Genomic DNA, 23516 nt, shown 5'->3' on the forward strand with positions numbered 1-23516 from the left:
TTTGCCCTTACCAAGCACTTTGATCAGTTGATGTTAATTATGAGCATATATATAACGCCAATGAGAGTGTTGTTTTTACAATTAGGGACAGAAGAGAGAGGGGGGTCAAGAATCACTGCGCATCCACGTTACAATTTGCATTCATAAATATCTCTGCTATCCTTCATTAATATGTCACTGAGATGTTTTAATTTTTTGGGAATGAACAGTGAATTATTTAAACTTGAATTGATGTCCATTAAATTTATGGATATATATATACTTTAATTTATTAATGTATTTGCATTAAGAGTAGCTAGCATTGTTTCTGTATGATAGATGCATATGTAGCTGATTAAATCGAGGGTCAAGTAGTTGAAAAAAAAGGTACTTACTTCACAAATGTGTATAGTATATAATATTTCATACATAGGATACTATATTAAAAAGGTACTTACTTGACAAATGTGTTGTGTGATGCAACCAAAACATGGTTTTCAGCATAAAATTTAACCTCCATACATGATTTTCTTAGGATATTCAATGAGGAAAATGAATTTCTAGGAAAAGAAACTATCAGCGGAACGTATATATTTAACCGAGTTACTAATATTTAAAAGCAGTGATTACTCTTATTTATAATTATGAATAGCCCTATAGTTTAGTTATGAGCATATTTAACGGTGTATATTTGAAATGCTTGTAGGTAAGAAGAATGAGGATTTGATAAACATATAGCGGGGCCAGAGATGACGGTGGCACAATTTAAAAGAGAATTGAAGTATCTAGCTAGGTCACCTTCTTTATGAGGGAAATACAACGAATTTCTGCGTATTAATATTTAATGTGGGTGTTAATGGGAAAACCGTTATTGCTGCAAAGCCAAAAGTGGAGAATGTTCAGATAAGCATGAAATGAAATCTCACTATATACAATACCCGGCCAGTGAAGGCACTGCACTGATATATAAATTGTGAATGTTGTCCTTCCGTGATGCACGCTAGTTTTCTATATCTGAAAAAGCCTGCAATTATCGCTTCACATTCTTTCAAACTATACATACACATCGTGCAACGACTTCCCACCTCCTTTCTTTTTCTTATTTTCCTATGTCTTTTTTTTTTTTCAAACCAAACTTTTCATTATTTTAAAAAATAAAAGATTTTAAAACCTTAAAAAATAAAAGGAACTAACTAAACAATTTAAATAAATAAAAGGATCAAATTGACAACTTTAGTCTTTTATTTAAACTCTTTTCTTTCTCTCTCCCACGATTTTTCCTAGTTCTTAACAAAATAATTAATTCCTCCAATCTTTTGTATAAGAAACGGTACAATTTTTCTTCTTCTAATTATAAGAAATATGGACCAACATATTTATGTGGGTTAGTGGTTAATTTTCTTTTATATAACTAGTGGTCTCATGGAACTAAAAAAAGAATAAAAATTATTAAAATGCAAAAAAATGTATTATTTATGATTTAAAATGTTTTTTATTAAAAAAATCGTATTTATATTGAGTCAGTGCCTGACTGTCTGTTCATATGATTACATGTGATTTAATATAAAAATTATAATTGAGATTAATTTATATATATATATATATATATATGTTATTGATTTAATATTTAAAATTAGAATTAGTTATATATTCAACTTTAAAATAAGAATAATGATATACACTAGTAATATTTTACAAATTCCCCGATGAACCCTTATCATTTCCTCTATCTCTTCTCACTTCTTTTTTTTTTATAAGAATAATGATATAAATACATTTTATTATTTCAAATACACTATCAACACCTCTTATTTATTTGTCTTTTTCTTTCTATCATATCACAAACTCAATCAATCCTATATATTTCTCTCTCTCCCGGGTTAAATAGATGTTAGGAGAGTTCATGTAACATTTTTTTTCATAAATATTAGTATTAAATAGAGTAATGATACACAGATATTTTTTAATTTTAAATACTCTATCAAACTTCTTGTTTTTTTTTCAATCTCTTTTCCTGTCACATCCCAAATTCTATCATACCTATATTTCTTTTCATATTTTTATCTCTCTTTGTAGATGTTGGATAGGTGGTTAATGGTAATCCATTAAACATTTTTTAATTGAATAACATGGAATGTTCTACCCAACACTTTCCTATTGTTGTTTGATTTTCTTCACGGAGAGTAGGCCCATAGCTCCCTGCTCCCTGTAGAGTCAAGCTCAAATAACGACGTTCAATTAATCTAGGCTCCTCAAAATTTGAATGTCACTTCTTAACAGTCTAATTTGTAATCGATGCCAGGCACTTAACAAAGAAATTATTGACAAAATTTTTGTCTAAACCGCTTTTTTTTTAATGACGGCTATGATAATCCAAACTAGATCCTCGTACAATTCTTGTGTCATGTAATGAAGTTAAACAATCCCTTATTTTATGTTTCAATTATGATGGACTAAACCACCCGTTGGCATTCTCAAATGCAATGTAGTCACAGCAATATTTCCTGATCAATGCCTTTTTGGATATGGTGTGTGCATTAGAGATGATACTGGACAATGTTTGCTAGCAAAATATCTGAAGCGCTTTCATGGCTACATCATTTAAATATGCAGAATATCATTGTCGAACTTGATTGCAAGGAAGAGGTAGATGTCGTTATGTGTATCTCTCCAAATAATATAGATCTGCGTCATTATCAAAAATAAAACCGTCAAGAGAAGCTCCACGAATCTCAAAACTGTTGTGGTGTGTTTTATTAGGAGGCAAGTTAATCGTGTGCAGCTCATGCTCTTGCAAGAGTGTCAGATTATATTCTAGCCATCATGCATTTGATTTTATTCCTACGTGTGTCCAAAATTTAATTATGAATGAAATGATATAATTCTCCGTTCATAAACAAATCATTATTATGTTTAGTTTACACAAAATTGGAAACAAGTCATAAATTTGATATTGAAATCACATGCTGTCTCTTAAATTTAATTAGATAGAAACATTCTCTGTGTAAATTATGAAGTTATTTAATGAGATGTTATATTTTAATATTCGAGTGACAAGTGATTTGCTACCATGAATGTCTCTCCTTATTAACTAATCATCTCACATATATATTCATTGTTTGGCTATTCTCTTTAGCCTGTTTTAGTCAGCCACGCTTGCAGTCCACGGTCCACCCATTGTGTGCACAGGCAAGAACACACAGAACAAATTTACAGTCACAATGTTGGCTAAAAACTCAATAACGTGATTCAAGAACTTGCATGTAGCTCCACACATCATTAGATTTACAAATTACATCCAAGTAAAATCTTTCCAGAAAACAGTATTTGTAAACAAAAGTCTAGCGTGTACTTATATATATATGAGCATGTGCATTTGTAGTATTTTGTAAATAGAAGTCTGGTGTTCCTCCACATGTGAACGCAGCGTATCATTTCAGTACCACTGTGTCAATTCTTTGGTTTGTGCATGTAGTATATGTTACACATGTAAATAATTAACTTTATGAGTCGTCCCTCAACACGGTCGTAAACAAAAGTGCAACTTGATGAGGCAAGTGGAATGAATAACAACAGAAATCGGATCAATAAGCGCATATGTATATTAATTTCAGAAAAAGAAAATAGTGATTCATCAATCAATCTACTTGAAGTGCGTCAGTTATTTTGTTTAGCTTCCTTCTGATTGTCTCAGACCACTGAATAGATATTAACGAATACAAAATGACATCTGAATTCTGAACTAGACGCTACTAGTATTAGATAACAATTAAGAAGATCACACACATGTGTGCTAATACACATGATGTAACAGAGGACAAAGTGGAGAAATATGTGTGTTTATGGAATATACTACACATATAGAGGGCAGAAATTAATAAATTAGGAGGGTGGCATGTAGGAAAATGTTTGCAGATGATATAGTGATGACATCAAGTAGTGAGGCAAATATCTGCAACTTGTCTGGTCGCTTCATAGTTTCATATACGAATAATTATTACTATGATGGTAGGTTTTCAATGTTTAGGCACGGCATCTCCGTGTCTACGATGATTCGTTTGCAAATTTGAAGCACCATTCACTCTCTCTGCTATGCGGGGTCACTGTGGTCTGTGGCAGGGTGGCTGGTACCACCTTGGTGACAAATTGGCAGCAGTAATTGCTAGTGAAGCATGGGAGTGCGTTTCATTGAAGTAAAAATTAAATAATGCAGCCTAGGATTTTTTTGTTTTATTACATTTATTTTCCTCCAAATGCGTCCATATTTTTGGTATCATACATCAATTTTCACATTTACCACCCTCAACAACCAACCCCCTCTCTCCCAATTAGATAACGCCAAACTGCTCTGAATTTTATTAATCACTATGGATCATTAAGTCCAAAATATTGCATGCTGTCACTGTTTTTAGTCTCTTGCTCTTGAATGGTGTGATGTGTTAATAACATAGAACATCACTTTTTAGGACATGCAAATCATGCAATCACAATACCTCCGGCGGGTTCGTAGGAAGTTTCTCCAGATTCTAATACATGCATATGAAGTAGCATGGGTAAATGCGTGACTTTACTCTGCAGCCTTGAGTTGAAATTCACATAGTTATTTAAAAAATTGGGGTAAATGCGTAATATTATGTTTCAAAGTTTAAAATAGTTTGGTGGAGAATCATGAATTAATGATTTCATACTATCTAACAGAAAATTCTGCTTCAGAAAAAGCTGGTTATTGGAACTGGATTATGTCATGGCCTTGTTCTTACATATACATGTCCTGTATGCATTGACTTTGAAATCTTTCGACTCCTTGCAGAGGTTTCCCGGTATGTTCCTCTGTTCTAAATAATTTGACAATTACAATACCACCTTTTTTATTACACACAAAAAAGTGTCCATAGTGATAACTATTTCGGTACTGTAACATATGCATAGTAGTATTATACCATTTGCATAATCAAACAAACGAACTGATTTAATTTGGACAACTTGATTTAATAGATTCTGCAATATAATTAACTCTCACATCCATTGCTTCACACACAAATTTTGATTTTAGGATAAAGCTAGAAAATCAAGTGGGTGGCGGCTAGCTACTATTGTGAAGCCACATTGGCGTTAATCTTGTTATATTGTTTCATGAAGTTTCCATGCTTATTAGAGATTTGGTAGGCTAGCTTACGCGGATCTAGATAAGCTACAGAGCATCTTTGTACATACCTACTTAAATTCAAGCATATAACCATCTTGATCATTTATGGGCCTGCAACACAACATAAATGGGAATGTGGGACAAAATTTGAAAACAGGAACTGCAATACTACACATATTAAAATGAAAGGGGAAGTTAAATAGGCTGGGTCCTTTCTAAGAAAACTTCATTCATTTCCCAATCTGAGAACACATTGATTACCACCCACGAAATGTATGAGCAAAACATTACTGCTTTTTCACCTAAACCTCTCTCATCTTTCTCTTTCTTTCCCTCCCTCTATTTGCTCAAAGAGAGTGATGGAAAAACAAATATAAATTCTTGGGGCTTCTTGGTAATTGTGCATTCTTGATGGGATGGATGTTGGAGGCCAAAATGAGTCCCACAGGCTTGATTCTCTGTTAGATTTCCATGCCCCATCAAAGATGCCATGTCTCCATCCCCTTGCGTTTGACTATTGGAGCCTATATTCGGTGCAACCCTCCTTCCCATGTTTATTTAATTCCCTACATATGTTTGTCGGGTGATATTAATTAATATAACACTAATACAAAACCATTTTGCATGAAAGATTAAGCAGAATTGTACTATAGTTCATCGTCTGTAAACGCAACTGTGCAATACTCAAAACGCATAATTTAGTTTTTAGAGCATACTATAAACTAAACTAACATAGACAGCCTTGTCCTTGCATATGCAAAGAGACTGTCTCTAGATTCGAACTCATGACCATCGTTACCAAGATTCAACTATACTGTCGTACCAGGACTCTGCCCTCATCGCTAAGCACTATTTGGACTCTTAAAAAGTTATTTTCATGAAGTTCAGGTAAAGTTACTCATTCATTTTAAACAGCACAAAACTTAGATACATGTTGTTTTCCGATTACAATCACCATTTCATTTTGGTAATTTCTGCTTTAATCTTCGTAACTATATTGGTCGTGATTACCAAGATGAAATGTCTATTTTAATTAGAAAATAATACTACTAGTGCTTGTAACACTATAAATTTTGTCCTTTTAAATACCCTGAATTTTGAACATAATAAAATGCATGTCAAAAAGTATTGGTTAGTATACGCGTTATGTTGAGTACATCAGTATATATGCAAATTGGTAAATCGGAGAAATCGTCAACCAGCAAGGATCAAATCACATACATACAAGATTTTAAATTGCATTTTCAGGCGTAACATCTCATTGCAATTGCTGAAATTGTGGAAAAATGCAGGTGTGCAATGTGCATACCTCTAAAGCCATAGTATTGCAACCACACAATAGTAGTTACAAACTACAATTCAAAACCTATGAATATGAGTTTTAGGGGGAAGAACTGTAAAGAGGTCAAAAGGTCATCTTTGGTCCTTATAAAGCAATAGTATATGCTATAAAATGTATCATTTTTCTAGCAGCAGTAACAATGAAAATTGGACATGCTAGTTTATGGCTGATCAGGAGTGCAACTACCAATGGCAGTTACAAAAAAATGGGGTCAGAAGTCGTCACAGTAAAATGTGCATAAGATCACCCTAGAACCAGAGAAAAATAGTCATCCGTTTGTTTTATATTGTCTTTTAGTTGCTACATGATTCAATAATATTTCATTTTCAGCCCTTTTTCTTCGTACAGAAAAAAGGTGCCTGCCATTTTCACGTGCCACCATTCCACTATAGAAAACTTTTTCATAATTGTATTCTAGAGTTAACTAAAGATTAGACAAGGTGGGTGGACCTAGCCCACTTTTCCTTATTAAGTACATGTTTCTTCCATCAAAACCAACAGGTAGCCGAAGACATAAATGTGTGGCCCAAAAGTTGTATCTGGCTTCCAGCACAATTATTTAATTTGAACAAAAACATCAAACCTTACACTACTTTTGTTAGAATGAAACCAGGAGAAGTGTCTGTTAGAATGTTTCTTTTGTTTTGTTTTGTTTTTAATTAAGAAAATGGTGTAATTATGCATGTCTTATGTGAAAATTAGTTACTCTATTTTTTTTAGAGTAACATGAAATTATGTTTGTACTCACAAGTTGAATTAGTTCCTAAAAAAGAAAACTTTTAATCTATTTAATAGTTACAATACTAAAAAGTGTAATGTTCCTAATTGTTGAATTCTAGGCTCACATGGTCACATTTCACAAAACCTTTAACCAATCAGCATTCATATTTTGTAGGTATCTCTTTTTAAGAGTTCAACCATCAATCCTAACACCGTTTAACTATCTACTAAGTCAATAATTGTCATCTATTTTATAATTATTCAAAGTTAAACACATTTAACTATAAAATTCTTAAGTGATAAGTTACTAATAAATATATACATCTTGTTGGTATAAATAATATCAATTAGTTTTTAATTATTTTTAACTATGTAATCTCATGTGTATAATTTTAATTTCTCTTGTAATTTGTTTCATAAATCAACTCACAATTCCCGATCACGGAAAGTACCCACCTAGCAATGAATAATATTGAGCGAATAACGAGAGAGAATGAGCAAAGAAGATTAGGGGTTCAATGGTTGAATTGCTCTATTTATTTGAAATTATATTCAAAGGCAAACGTAAAACTAGTGTGTTTTTAACCTTGAGAAAGAAAAAGTCTTTAAAAGCAAGTAAAACTACTTATTTGAAATTATTTAACATAAACTACACTCACGCACCCATATATTTGTAATTAATTTTATTACAATATTTTAAACAAGTTCTTGTCTAATTTATTATTTGTTTAACATATTTAGATTATTAAATAGATAAGTAATTCTTAGAATTATATTTTATGTAATCATTACTTTCAAAATGTAATTGAAGTAGTGAACGCAAAAAATATAAAATAAATGAATTAAATTAAAAAATAATTCTTAGAATCATATCTTATGCAAAAATCACCGTCAACTATATTTAAAGAAGAAAAAAACACAAAAATGATAAAACCATTAAAAAATTGTTGGAAAAAAATAATATTTTTAAAAAATAAACAACGACTTGGAATCTATAACTTTATATTCAAAATTTGCACAAGATATTATAGTTTTACTCCTCTCACCTCGTAGAATAAAGTCCCTCTCACTGTATATACTTCCATGGGAGATTTACCTTATATTTAATTACTAGATATTATAGTTTTACTCCTCTCACCTCATAGAATAAAGTCCCTCTCACTATATATACTTCCATGGGAGATTTAAACATAGTTGCAAACATGCTATAAATACTTGGTATATAACCTGTAACAGTAAATAAGGACTATCTTTCAAAGGTTTTAAATTTAATAGATGATTTTTTATATAAATATTAATAGTTAGTTTTATTAAAATGTTAGTGAAAAATATGTGGACTTACAACCTTTTGTTCTCTCTTTTTCTTTTTAATCATCAAGTCAATCTTATAATTTTAAATTTAAGAGATCAAATATCATCAATAAAATAAATAAAAAACCAAAATTAATTCAATTCTTATATAGCTTATTATACTTGTTTTCATCTATAACTTGGTACTAAATTATTACAATATATTTTTATCAACAAAGTTAAAGTGTTTTTATATAAAAACAGGAAAGTGCCCTAAACTATGAGAAAAACATTATTACAATGTAAGTCCTTAAACAGACTTATAGACTAAGTTAGGCTTTTAAAAAAGCTTTTTGACAAATAAATAAATAAAGCTCAGATCTAACAGGGTTTAACCTAACCTAATCTACTTTCACCTCTGCTCCTAAGTTAAAACATATTTGGTCGGATTATGACAAGTTTGGCCAATTTTAATTTTAAGTTAATATCTAATTTCTTTGTAAAATTCGATAATCAATAACAAGAAGCTAAGAACGAAGGAAAATGAACAACATGCAGACATCCAGAGATGACCCTCGTCCCATATTCGTCCTTTCTGAAATTCTTATTTAAAGTGTCAGAATCATATAGTAATTATTACCCGTTGCAATCAATTACAGTTTTTTGTTTCTTCTTTCTTTTGAAGGAGACAAATATATATAGTTCATGCATGCATGCATTTACATCCACTTGTTAATTTTAGTGATACACATGATTTTTTTTCTCTGAATTAGATGCATTATTAACTTGAACATCTTTCTTTCATACTCAAATATAAATGAAATTATTTAAAAAAAAAAAATATATATATATATATATATATATAAATGAAATTAACTAACTTGGTACTAATTAAGAAAATTAAATAATTATATTTAATTTTTAATCACATTTTAAAAAATCTCCAATTATCCTTCATTTAAATTTGATATAAAAAATAAAATAAAAAATGATTGAAAATATAATCTCAATTAAATAGGATAAGGGAAAAGGGAGATAATTGCGGTACTGAAATAAGTGATGTAATAGGGAGAGACAAGGGGTTCACTTCAAGTATCAAATGGAAAATTTTATTAATTTAATTTAAAAAAAGTTCAACCCTTTTTAGGTAAAACAAAGTCAATGAATGTGTTTTGGCATCGACTTTAGAGCAAGATTAATCCATATTTGGGCTGGGTAGAACAAGTTTTATGACTTTATCCAACAATTCACACTCCATACTCATAACCCCTCGTCCCCCTTATTTCCATTGCTCGTAGGATTAATGGAAGGCCATCTCAAGTTTTCCCATATAATACTACTACACAATGTTTCACCTTTTTAAAATTCGGGTCTTGCTACCAGTTAAAGAATTTAAAAATATTTCTTGTACAAATTATAAATAGTAAAAAAAATCATAAATAACATCATTTTACGTATTTAAATAAAAAAAAATATACTTTTAGGTTTTCAATTAAGGATACTGGTTGGTATTAATGTGTTTGTTAGTAATTTCACAAGAGAATTAATGACATTTTTTTTTTTACAAGGAGAAGGACATATTGATCTAACTAATGAAAAGATCTATACTTTCAATTCTCGCTTATTCCAAATATTTTAAAAATCCATTCATTTAATATGTTTTATTTTCATTTTCTTTATACTGATTTTTCATTTCCATCTAAATAAAGGATGAGGTGATAAACCGGACCGAAGGCTTTTAGAAGGAAGTACCTGCAACTTAGCCCAATTCATAAGGGCCTGAGCTCGGTAGTAAATCGAAAGTTTGGAACAATAATATCATCATCATAAAGATTTTTTTTATTTAAAAAAAATGTAACAAAAGAAAGTAGTAATTAGCATTTATTTTTCCTAAATAATTGGAAATATGAAAAACATGTTATCTTATTTAATTTTAAAAAATAGTATATTAATTGAAATATCTAAATAATTTATGCTATATTTTCTTCCGAAGAACATCCACATTCGAAACTTATACTATTAGACATTGGACTCATTCAAATTAACTTGAGTAGTATTGCTAATAGGCAATAATTCTTCATTTAAATTTTCAATATAATTATATTTTGGGACTTTTTTTTAGTATTTTTAATTTGAAAAGAAATAAAAAGAAACTCCTAACCATTTAATAAACTTATTTTAACATCGCCTTATAAATAATTCTTACAAAAATTTTAATCAAATATATGAATAATTTTATTTAGTATAAATTACACTTACACTCCCGGAATTTCATGAGATTCTATAAAACTTTTTTTCTAGCCTCATGGTAACTCTTTTAATTGTTCAAATAGTATTGCACTTAGACCAATTGATTCATAAAAATTACAGTATTAGACAAAACAAGAAAAACAATACAGGACAAAAGCACAAGTTACATAATAATTTTTTAGCATATACATTGTTTGATGAATAATAGACCACACATGTAAAATAATATAAAATTTACAAAAATAAATAATATTAATTATTTTAATGCAATATATATCAAATTTAAGGTGTTTATCGAAATAAAAAAAGAGATTAAAATAATAAAAAAATCTAGTATTTCCATTTTAAAATAATTACTTTACTAGTTATTTTTTTGGGTTATTAAAGAGATAAATATATATATATATATATATATATATATATATATATATATATATATATATATATATATCTTTTTAATACTTTATACTTGAGACAAAAAAAATGTAATATTTTTAGTAACAAAAATTAAAAATTTGATGGTATCCTCGTCTACTTGATTTATATTATTCCTTAGTTTTTTTTCAAATCAAAGAACAAAAATATTTATTTCATCTAATGCCATAATTTTAACAAATCTAACAGACCATTACTTTTTAAAAATTACGTTAACCCATTAATTATTTGAAAAATATTACACTCGATCCCTCTTAAACATTCCCTTGCTAAAGTCATTAACCTCTTCTTTATACGTGGCAACCGTTGAGTTACTAGTTACTACACGTCACCCTACAAGTAGTCTTTGGTTACCGCGCGAAGTTTCAGTTTCAGTTTCATTTCGTTCTTCTCCGAAACGTTTCTTTGTTCTTTATACTCCGATTGTCTGCATTCACACGCTAATGTTACTCCAATGCTTCTAAACAGGGGAAAAGAATCCCCACAAATCCCAACTCTATTCATTCTACTCACACTATCCAAATTTCCCAGCTTTTTCTCATTATGTATGCTCTAATGTAAGTTCACTGCACGTTTTCTCAGTTACATTGTTTAATATCTTTTTTTTTTCCATTTTCCTTTTGGCTAATACGAAAATTAAACCAAAGATGGAAATGATTTTCTTTTTTTGTTAAGGTAGCATGCATTCGTATAGTTTACTATAATACGCGAAGTAAACCGTGGCAATTTGCTTTGGTTCATGTTTGTGTGGCGCATTTGTTTTACTAATATGCATGAGATTCTCTTAAAAACAAAAATCGAATAAGGAAAAACATGAAATTAGAAACTCTATTCATTCGTTAAATAAAAAAAAAGGCAAAATGTGGTTTAACCAAAGAGTACGAAGCATTGTATTTTTCTCCTTGTTCTTGTGTTTTTAAGGCGCGCTTTGTAGGTTTTAAAAGATTGCGTTTTGTTTCTCTTTCTGAACAGACTAATAGAAGATTTTCAATTTGTAAACCTTTTTTTTCATCGTGTTTAAAAATTATAAACGCAGGGTTTCTGAGATCGGAATGTAGATTTTCTTAAATCGAAAAATTGTGTAGCAAAAAACTTTTGTTGATGGAGATAGGTAAAGGGAAAATGAAAGAAGATAAAGAGATGCCAAACCTCAATGTTGTTAGCAGTAGCATGTCAGAAAGTTGTAGGTGGAATGAATTGGAAGCGAGAAGCATGAAAGCTGGATTGAGGTGTGCTAGTTAGAATTTAATCTTCAAAAGAAAGATGAGAAATGTGAAGTACTTGATGATAAACTCAAGGCACTTGAAACTGAGTTGGAGGTTTTGAGGGTGTCTAGTACTCAAGGAGAAAAAAGAAGTTGGTAACGTAAAAGAGAGAGGGGTAGAAGCAATTATTGATTTGACACTAGATGATAATGATGAGGCTGCACAATTGAAAACAGTGTTTTGGAATGTGAGAAGAAAAGGGCTGAAAATGAGGTTGAGGTATGGAACGACTGGAACCTGGAATCATTTGTAAATTTTAAAATATATAATTCTCATAAATAATTATAAGAAATTAATATCTGTCCACTGTTACACTTTTAATGAGTTATTATCATATTTATTGTCATATTATCACAAAGAAAAGTACGAACGTTTTTATTTTCTCTCAAATATGAAATCCTAAGTTTTGTCTCCTCTGTTCATTTTTAAGAACTAATGGCACGTGTAGCACATAAATAAAACTGTCAACAAGGTGAAAGCACCGTCTTGTTCCAAGGACAGAGCTGAAAACAACCTAGTAATAACTTGCTTGATTTGTTGGTTAAAGTTATGAGAAAATAGTCTATAAATTGATAGAAAGAGCTTTTTTGTGTTATCCGATCACAATTGTCATGTATAATAATTAAGTTTTGTTATCTTTTATAGTAACTATTTTAAAAATCATTCTTACATGAGTTGATATCCCAACTCATATCTCCCCTTGATCCATCCCCTTTCTTTTGCTAAAATATATATATATATATATATATACTTAACATGCATTCTAATTGGTTGACAAGGTAAAAGAATTTACATTGACAATAGATAGAAATTACACTCTAAGTTATTGTTCAAACTATGTTTGAGGGTTTTTTTTAAGGGAAACCAAATATGTAGAAGCAAATATAAGTTGCGTTTGTGAAGTATTATTAGTAAAAGTATAGAACGAAAGGAAAGGAGAATAAATCTCATATCAGTTCCCTAAAGGTGCGGGTGCGCCCTTCATTGACATTATAAAAGAGACTCCATAAAGCTCTTCAATCTCACCACCCGAACAACTTTCTTACACGTGAGTTTTGCTGCTTTGCCTTCTCTCTCCTTTCTTCCTCTCCTCAAGTTTGAGAAAATCAAGAGAAAGGGAGGAGAGAGAGAAAACAAGAAAAGAAAGACATATTTGAAGAGAAACATGGCCATTTCCAGTGCTTCATTCAGGGTGGTTGCCTTCCTTAGCCTCTTGCTTGCAGCTCTTATGACACTGGCTTCTTCACAAGTCACTGCTCCGGCTCCCGCTCCAGCAAGCGATGGTAATTTGCTCTCTTTATTTTAGATTCCATTGTTTGTATAATCATGCTGATCCCACCATTCCCTGCTGCATATTATCTTACTTGTTTGTTACATTGGTTATTGTATAATATTAAGATTAAGATATGATATGTCATTTTTTATGTGATTAGAATAAAAATTGATCCTCAGCTCAATATGTATGGAAGAACATTCATTAGAAGTCTTAAATGGATCTCGTTAAAAGATTTAGTCTCTAACTTTCAATTGGGATGGCCTATGCTCACAAGAAAAAAAGAATAAAATTGATCATGACCTGCATTTTGGATGAACAAGACCATCGTTGAAACTAAACAATTAGGGAATGTCAATTACCAAATATGTTATACCCTCTTTGAATTTCCTTCTTCAATAAAACAGATCTGGATTCTCCCGGGTGTCAAAATCAAAACATTGAAAGAATGATAAAGTTATCTTGCACGATCTGAAATTGATTTTCAATGAATTATTTATAAATACGCTGCCTTTTGAACATTTCTAAAGAGGGGGCCAATGCATATTGCTAATACATTGTACTTTATATTTTGCAGGCACCACAATCGACCAAGCGGTTGCATATGTTCTAATGCTTGCGGCTTTGGTGCTGACCTACATCATGCATTGATCCATCATGGGACTCCTCGTTTATTTCTAGATAGATGGATGGTAACATAGCCTTCTCAAGGCAAAGAGAGGCATTGGTGTCATTAGGACTAAGGAGAAAGAGATTTTAATTGGACAAATGCATTATTGTAATACTCTTCTGCTTCAATGATTATCTCGTAATTCTGACTTATTGTTTCGATCTATTTACATTGCTTTCTTATTCTAATTCCTGCGGTTAATAGATAAGGAATGAAGGTAAAAGAAATTTGATAATAATAATAATAAATGAAACTTAAGAATATGAAAATCAAGTCATCCATTAAAAATATAGGCATACAGGAAGCAATCAATCAACAAATCAATCGGAGTGGGTTAGGACTTGATCTCTTAAGTAAAATTTTGGTTCAAATTTTATAGATGAAAAAAATAAACAAATATTTAAATATTTTATATTAATGTCATCATGATAAAAAATTATAAGAATGTTTAAATATACTTTTTTTGTTGTTATTTTTTTATTAAAAGGTTTCTTTTTTATTTTTTTTCACCCATGCAAATATTTCTTTTGGTTTTTTTTTTTTTTTTTTTTTACTTTTCCTTACTATTATCTTCCTTCTTTTCATATTCTCCGGCAATGTTTGTTTCATTTCCCCCTTCCTTTGATCATAAGAAACTTATCCACTTTTTTTTAAAAAAAACTTATATATAATTTTAAATAAAGTATATACTAAGTTATTAAATCTTTTAATTTAAAAGACATACAGTTAGTAAAGAACATGAATCATAAAAATAATAAATTAAGAACTATATATATATTATAAATTTAATAAATTATGTAGTTTTAATGTTATTATTGTAATTAAAATTGTTTATTTGTTATAATAATTAATTTATATATTTAGTAATTGTAAAAAATTATAGTGTGCAATACGTGTTCAGGGGCAAGGGGTTTCACATCCTCTATCCCTACTCCACTTCTACAAAGTAGGAAAAATCCAAACTCAATCTCAATTGAAACAAATTTTCAGAAATCAAAAGGTCACAAGGGTATTCACAAGTTCAAATTTAATAGTCATGCCTAAATAAAACTTGTTTGATGGTCAATATGTGATAAAAATGATATAAGAGTTAGATTAAAGTAAGAAAAATAAGATTGAAATTAACTCTTATGATATTCAATATTTTATGCGCACTAAGTAAGTTTGGAATGACTTGTGTCTGAAAAGGATTAAGGAGAAGACCACAATTTCATCAATTTTTTTTAAAAAAAATAGTATTTTAGTTTTCTCGCATATATATTTTGCTATTTTGCCGTAAATATCTATTTAGACATTATATATTTATCTCACGAAGGTTAGAAAATAACAATCTGGTAAACATTTTCCAGTGTAATATGCAACTTTAATAGCGTTTTAGTTTGACATCAACAGTAGATACACATCCCTCCGAATACGATGCATTTCAGCTTTGCTTCTGCGTTCTTTTTATAATTTTGACGCCATTTTTTTGGGTGCATTTGTGGAACTTTCACGGTTAGAAAAAATCAACAATAAATAATTGTTTCTAGTTTTCTTAATAAATCTATAAATCGTTTATAACTTGAGCAATGCTAACACACTGTTATTAGTAAAAAATTTACCAATTATTATATAAATTTCAACTGATAATATAAAAGATTCTATTACCGTATCTCTTTCCAACTTAATTGATAAACATGCTACCTCCCAAGTCCCAAGAGCATATTCTCTTACCATATCTGTTGACCAAAACGACTATTCTTCACGCAGTATGAGCATATTCTCAAAACCAGGTCAGGACAGTATATTCTACAATTTGCTCCAGTAATATTTCCTCCAAGAATAACTTTATAACACAATCTATAAGGAATCATCATAAATAAAAATTCATCGTGTTTAGTTAGCCAAGCGTAAGTGACATTGTCTGTAGCAGTTTTTGGGAGGAAAAAAACTCAATTTTTCATATTTTATTTAATCGATTATAGTTCAGGGGAGAACCCCAAGTGTAACAAAATTTCTGCTTGTCAAAAGCAGCAAAAAAAATTAAAAACAATGCACAGCTCAAAAAACCTAAGTGTGTCCTATGCCGGTCATTTTCCTGTTCAATTATGTTAGTTTATGGTCAGGATGGATTGGAATGATTCCCATTCCAAAAAAAAATGTTCTGCAATCTCCAGAGGTTCTGAATAACTGCTTTGGCAGCAAAAAAAGTGTGCAGAAAATCATGATTATGTGTACTGATGATGTAGAACAAACTTTACAACTTCATAAAATGAAATCACAATTCCAACAGAGGGGCCTGCTCGACCAACTCGTGGACCAACACCTGTAAACAATCCTTTCAAGCCTCCATCTCTGAAAGAAGATATAAAAAATTAGTCCGGATAAAGCATATCAGTGATCATTTAAATCAACACACAGATCAATTCAAAAATTAGTAACTAGTCAATAAAAATCCGGCCTTTTCTCACTGAGGTTGTCAAAGAAAAAACCCTTGAATTTTATGTGACTATAATACATCTCATATCAAGGTATGTCCAGCATGCACCCGATCAGAGGGAAGGAGAAAAAATAAAGCTGTTAAGCCATTTGGCATCCAATTTGTATCATTAGAAAATGAAGAAAGTCAAAATTATAACATCTGGAATCCAAATAATGGCATACCTCCACACCTCCATCAGTGTCTGTCTTGTAGTCATTTTCAATGCCCTAACAGGATCCCTCTGCAATTTCAATATTTGGAAAAAAGATGAAATTAGAATAAGCCAACTTAGCAAATAGATATAAAACAGTACTGTCAATTCAAAGAAATGTTTATTTTAAAGAAAACAGAGCACGAATGAGGGAAGCAAAATCTCCTGTAACCCCTTCCCCCCAGTTTGAATGATAGAAAATACCAGGGAAATTTAGCCACTTAAAAACAAAGGAAATTGTCATGAGCCAAAAATCTCTAAAGTTTAAACTTAGTGAAGGACACCTGAATGGTCTTTCATTATGTCTCTAACACATCCCGTTATGCAAGAGACCTATAAGCTTAAGTGTGGGTAATACATGCCCACCTAACTTGTCATCAAATTTAGCTTTTTATTAGAATAACTAGGGGAAAACAAGCACACTGTGTCTAACTACTTTTTTATTAAATAAAAAAAAAGATAATAGAAGTTAGTGGATGGTTTATGTAGTTATAGGGATAAAATAAAAAATTTATGAATGTAGTTATAGGGATAAAATGGGTATAAAAATGTGTACACCAAAACACCCTATTCCTTTTATATATAGTTATAGATACACCAAAACACTCTATTCCCTTTATATATATTATAGATAAGGACAGCAAAGATCAAGCTGTAGACCACTTGGTCATTGAAGCTCTGACAAAACATCATGAATGAACAAAATCCCCAAAGCTTATATTTTTTGGTGAAGACAAGTAAACAGTTAAACAAACCTCTATCTGCCTTCGAGTTTTTACAACATCTAGCGGACATGTGGCTCCAGCTGCTAAGGTTCCTGCAACAAACCCAGCTCCAAAATTTGCCCCAAGAACACTCAATGCATTGGCATCATCACCTCCAATCAAACCAAGAAGTTTTCTTCTAGTCTGCAAGGCAAGAGTAATTGGGATGACAAAACAAAGAATAAGAAAAACAACTTCACATGTCAAAGGATTCATGGAGGAAACTCACCGGTTCAAGTGTCGACCAACAAATAGCAGAGAAGGGTACATCACGGGCAAGTTGAGCTCCCATGCCAGTCCACAAAACACGATAACCTTGCACTGTTATGAAATGAAGAGATTCGATGAAAATTACAATTTAAATGATTCTACTAGTAACTTTCTTAGCATTGTAATTTAAATATGTTATACAGTTTTGCACTGTATTAATAAATGTTGCAGTCTGCCCAGTGCCACAATTGACAGATTGAAAAATCAAATCAAACATATGAGACATGTAAATAATTCTAGGACAAAACTTATATGCAGTTTCTTTGGTGGTTTTGAAATTGTTCTCCAATCAAAATTAAAATTTCACTTCAATAATCTGCGCAATAAAGGTTTGCATTAAAGCAATAAAACTCTATATGTTGCTTCAATTCTAATAGAAGAACACCAAAAATGCCTAAAGATTACTACATCTAAGTTTTTTCCATAATTACATCCCCCCTAATTGTGTAACACATAAGGATTATGGCTTCAATACCTATTCCTAAGAACTAGATTTAAATTACAAGTTCATTAATAAGGTAAATGCAAATGTTAAATTAACCTAAACTTTATGTCACATAGTAAACTCTATAAAACCATATTGTGCTTGTGCAAAAGTTTGTATTACTCACTACTCGGATAAGAAAACACCAGCCAATTCAACAAATTTACAAATCTATGTACTGTAAACACCAAAGCAAGTATACTCCTTTCAGTTTACATTTAGTATGGCTATTTGGGGTTCATGTTGTCAAAAAAGCTAAGCACTTACAGCTGTTCTGTGGAGTGTTTGTGCTCTTGACATTTGAAACAACACCTAGCAGAGTCTGGATCACTCCAGGAGGCTTTTTACCAATTTGAGTCTCTTTAAATGCCTAAATCAGAAATGAATAAATTAAAACCCACGAATTCTCCGATGAACAGTAAGAACCCAGAAAGTTTATGAATAGCAAATATAGCTAGAAACAAAAAATAAGAAAACAGAAATATTCTAAAAACCACTAAGCATCAACAAACATTGGGGAAATTAAAATAAAACTTAAAACACTGCTACCATAGAACAAATATCAAAATCAAAATCTATAACGAAACAGATAAGAGCTATAAATGATGAAAGAAAACCACACGAATTACAGCAGAGCAAAGTGCAATTATAGCCTATGTTTGGATTGGTGAAATGTGATATAGTAGAGGGGAATGGAACATAATAGAATGGAATGGACTATAACAAAATAGAATAAAATCCCAATGACATTGTTTGGATATTTTATAACGGAATGGAGCAAATTCTCATTCCATCATTTGAATAATAAACCGAATGATAAAACAAAATAAACCCTGAATTGCAGGTTAACCTGCACACTGACAAACAGATTCAAAAGAGGGATAATAACTGTGCCTTAAACTTAAACAAGCACATCACTTCATGAATAGAAACTCCATAGCCACAACTTTTACACATTGGGTATCAAAATAATATGGTTAATTATCTTATAAATACCTGCATACGAGTTTTAGCAAGTTCAATAGGGTAGCAAGTAGTGCAAGCTAGAGAGCGTGCCAATGAACCAGCTACTAGAGGTACATAAGTAGTTGTGGTTGGTGCCTTTTTAGCTGTGAATTCCTCCAACCAATTGCGGAGTATGTCATAGCAAGGAAGGTATATTCCCACCTGATTTAGGCACGTGAAAGTTATGTCAGTCAATTCCTTTGCTTTCAGACATAATGTGCAATAATTAAACAAAGAATCACTGTCGATTGACTTGTGAACCTACAGTTGGTACTGCAAGAGCCAGGCCAGCATTTGTGCCTCTCCATAGCCTAGAAATTCCCTCCTGCAATAACACTCTTGCATTGATAAATATGTTTTTGTATTTGTAAATGTAAATATGTAATACACATAAATGTCCATTTCAAGCACAGATGTCCTCAATACACTCAAATGACAGCTTCAACCCATGAAATAAAACCACCAACCTGTTTTATAATTTTGTAGATAACATCTAGTGTTCCTTTGTAGCGAAAACACTCGGGAGGACAAATGGACACTGTGCCCTGGAATCCAGCCCGGTGGCATGATGGAGAACATTTTAAATCAGCAAATATCTGATAATAATATTAAAAAGAACAAATTAATTGCATGGGTATGCCAGCATGTTAACAACTAAATTGGATTCAAAATGATGCAGAGTCATTTTTGAACCACACAACCTCTTAAAGAAAATACTACACCGCATTAATTTGTTTTCGCGGCTGCCACAACTATATACAGATAGAGAAATTCAATGTAATAATGATTCTCGTAAAGGTCTTCAAAGAGGGGAGTAACAACAAAAGATTGTTCCTCACGTACCATATTTGGCCCAAAACAAGCCATTCTACTGGTCATATTACTGAGTGGATGAGAATATGCGACCCCTGCCGCTTGTGCTTGCAACCTTGTCTGATAAATGGGGAAAACAAATCAGAATAAACGAAAAGATGAATAATTAAGAGTAATGGCACATGTAAAGTATTGTAGTATTGGCACAAACTGAACATTCTAAAACGCATTCAAGACGCTCAAAACAACAATTCTTTAATCTTCAACAACGAAGAGAGACTAGGAAACATATGTCAGAATTAACGCTCCTTAACAATAAAATTGAGAGAGTACCTTGGCAACGTCGAGGGGATTGACAATGATGGCGGAGAGGAAGGCGGCGCCGGCGGCGGAGAAAGCTCGTTCTCCGATTCCCAATTGATCAGAATTGAATGGTTTTTGCGGCGGCGGAGGGAGAGAAGAGCATTCCCTGGAACCTGTGCCCTCGCCGCTCATTTCAATTGCAGTTTGATCCGAAGCCATCCACGAATTTTGGATTCGCTCTGAATCCGCCATTCTGGTTTTTTCGATGCAACGACCAAAGAAGACTCAAATGGTTATGTGTTTTTTTTTATTAATAGAAATTAATGATTATTAGTAAAATGCCCTCAAAAAATAGGATTTATTATTTTATGGGCGTTGAATGGGGAAGCAGATGAACAGAAAAAATATTGCATATATTTAATAAAAAAAGAAAAGCAGGGTGCCGAATATGTGGGAGGGAAGAGGAGAAGGAGAGAGATGCGTACGCAAGTGCTTATGTTAAGAAGCGCGCCACGTTTGTTGACAAGAATGGGACACGTACTTTTCAGCGGAAAAAACCCTAGTAAACGCTTGTGTTGAGCAAATATTCAAACTGGCCCTACCTTGGCTGTTGTGTGGTGTTGCTGCTGCAACTAACCTAGCCAAGCCAGTACCTTCCGGTTCCGGGAACCACACTGGGGTTGTGGTGCGCTGAGTCAAGTTAACAGTCCAAGCTAATTAAGCTTTATTAGGGTTTGTTAGCGGCGGAATCGGAATTTTATTTTAGCATCAAACTATAGCATTTTCTTTTCAGTCTCTCTCTTTCATTTTGGTGTTAACAAATATGGACATGGCTTTGCATCCCTTTGGCGATCGAGATGGATGCCTAAGCGTCTTTTGCCTTCTAGACCTTTCTATTGCGTGAACGTCGTCAGGCGCCACTCATGCTCTCGTTTTATTTTTATTTTTGGGTTAATGTTGGTCCATTATATTTAGTAATTGTTTTATTTTTGATATATTAATTTTTAAAATTTTCATTTTAGACTTTTATATTTTTTAAATGTATTATTTTCATTTTTTAAAAAATTTTAAAAAATAATACATTTCAAAAACATAAAAAAGTTAGAATGAGACTTTTAAAATTTAATATACACTAAAAAAATCAACATTTCTTTTAATTTTTTTTAAGATCTTAAAAGGTATAAAATATAGCATCGCACATGTCGAACGAATAAGTGAAAGATTTTTCATTCAACATCTACAACCAAGTTAGCATGAAGACGAGTAGCGCAAAGAGGACCCAACAATGCATTTCATTGGAAGATAATTTTGACTGACGCGATGGATCAAACCTCATCCACAATCAAGTGTTGTTGGTCTTCTTCTTCCCCTTTGTCGACACGCGACTGTCGACAACAATCTATCTTTTTAGTTTAAGAGCAAGAGACGGAGTGATAGGAGGAGAAGATACTCTTACCCATTATGATTGAGAATAATTACTGAATGAAATTATTATGTTATTAAATTATTAAATAATAATAATATGAGAATGAAGGTTACCATTGCATGTGGTTTTAAATTCATATTTTCTTCATTTACTTAGTGAATTTTAATTTTTAAACAAAAAAAATAATGGTAGCTTTTAACCGTACTTATGTTACCCTGACTATTTTAAAATTAAAAACCTTGGTAGACACTAACGTTTCTAACAAAAAATAAAAAAAATTCAAAATGATGTGTCTTGAAGACATAAAAGACTAGAATAAAACTTTTAAAATATTATGTATCAAAGTGAAACAAATATGAAACATAATGAATTAAAAGTGACATTAAAATATTTTAAACTTTAAAAATTAATAGAATACTAACAAAAAATAAAAAAAAATAAAAATGATGTATTTCAAAATTATAAAGAACTGAAATAAAACTTTTAAAATTTAATATAAAAAAACAAAATAACTACAAAACATAATGAATCAAAATTGTCATTAAACCTTTATTTTTCTTGATTAAACTTATTTTATTAAGTTAAAATTGAATATAAGTACTAGTATTATTTTACAAGAAGACTATGATTTCTAAAACTAACTGATAAGTTACATAAAAATTTATTAAGTTATAAATTAGGAACTAAAAACTTGAAAATTAGTTAATTTTCGGCTTAAACACATAAATTATCGAGTGATGCTATTAGTACCAACCCCTAAAAATACTTTTTTATGAAAATATCCTTTAGGAAAACTACTATTTGTTGTGTATTTAGTGCTAGATACACAATGGAAACTTTTTCATTGAGTATCTTACGTAAACTATAAAATAGAAATTAATTTTTGTTATGCGTCTAATGCAAAATACACAACAAAAATAGTTTCGATGTGTATGTAATATAAAGATACACAATAAAAATTATTTTTGTAAAGAACATCCGTAAAAAAAAAAAAAAAAAACTTCAGGCGGTGCCAATTGGCAATAACCACCTTTACATTACAGTTGAACCTTAAAAAAAATTGAACCCAGGATTCTACATGTCAAACCAGCTCCTGCCTCATTTTTATCGTTCTATAAAATGGAGAACTTTTGACAAATAGGGAACTTTAAACACAGACTATTGTTTCTTGCATCTCTTTTTGGCTTTCCGGAATCACTAATCTGAAGGTAAAATTATATTTCAGATTACAGAGATTTTTGCTTCCAGAATGGCCAATCTGAAGGTAAAAAAAAATTCCAAAAAGAGTGTAGGAAGCAATTTGGAGGTACTGGAGCCAACAGGCTTAAACATAATGTGGACCAAAAACACTGATCGAGCCCGGTGGATTCTGGATTTGAAACGAACTCGGGCCTGAAATAAATGGAGAT

At 31.2% G+C, this 23516-nt stretch overlaps 2 protein-coding genes across 4 annotated transcripts; one reads left to right on the forward strand and one right to left on the reverse strand.

Annotated features, from left to right (window-relative positions):
* Nucleotides 1-13451: 13451 nt before the first annotated feature.
* On the forward strand, nt 13452-14521 carry LOC100306137 (arabinogalactan peptide). Its single transcript, NM_001364469.1, has 2 exons — nt 13452-13710; nt 14278-14521. The coding sequence occupies exons 1-2, from the start codon at nt 13593-13595 to the stop codon at nt 14349-14351; spliced, it is 192 nt and encodes a 63-aa protein (NP_001351398.1). The 5' UTR covers nt 13452-13592; the 3' UTR covers nt 14352-14521.
* Nucleotides 14522-16297: 1776 nt separating this feature from the next.
* LOC100778501 (mitochondrial carrier protein MTM1) lies at nt 16298-21585 on the reverse strand. 3 transcript variants are annotated; one of them, XM_006578872.4, is made up of 11 exons: nt 21167-21585; nt 20712-20934; nt 20409-20498; nt 20033-20161; nt 19831-19890; nt 19557-19727; nt 18828-18930; nt 18036-18127; nt 17798-17950; nt 17014-17072; nt 16298-16704 (listed from the first exon to the last, which is right to left on the reverse strand). In XM_006578872.4, the coding sequence occupies exons 2-11, from the start codon at nt 20931-20933 to the stop codon at nt 16578-16580; spliced, it is 1206 nt and encodes a 401-aa protein (XP_006578935.1). In that variant the 5' UTR covers nt 20934; nt 21167-21585; the 3' UTR covers nt 16298-16577. The 3 variants fall into 3 exon arrangements, with proteins under 3 accessions (XP_006578935.1, XP_003523391.1, XP_014630449.1); XM_003523343.5 differs by having other exon boundaries at nt 20712-21581; XM_014774963.3 differs by lacking the exon at nt 21167-21585 and having other exon boundaries at nt 20033-20110; nt 20712-21151.
* Nucleotides 21586-23516: the final 1931 nt, after the last annotated feature.

The sequence above is a fragment of the Glycine max genome, chromosome 4 (assembly GCF_000004515.6).
Source record: "Glycine max cultivar Williams 82 chromosome 4, Glycine_max_v4.0, whole genome shotgun sequence".
NCBI classification, from domain to species: domain Eukaryota; kingdom Viridiplantae; phylum Streptophyta; class Magnoliopsida; order Fabales; family Fabaceae; genus Glycine; species Glycine max.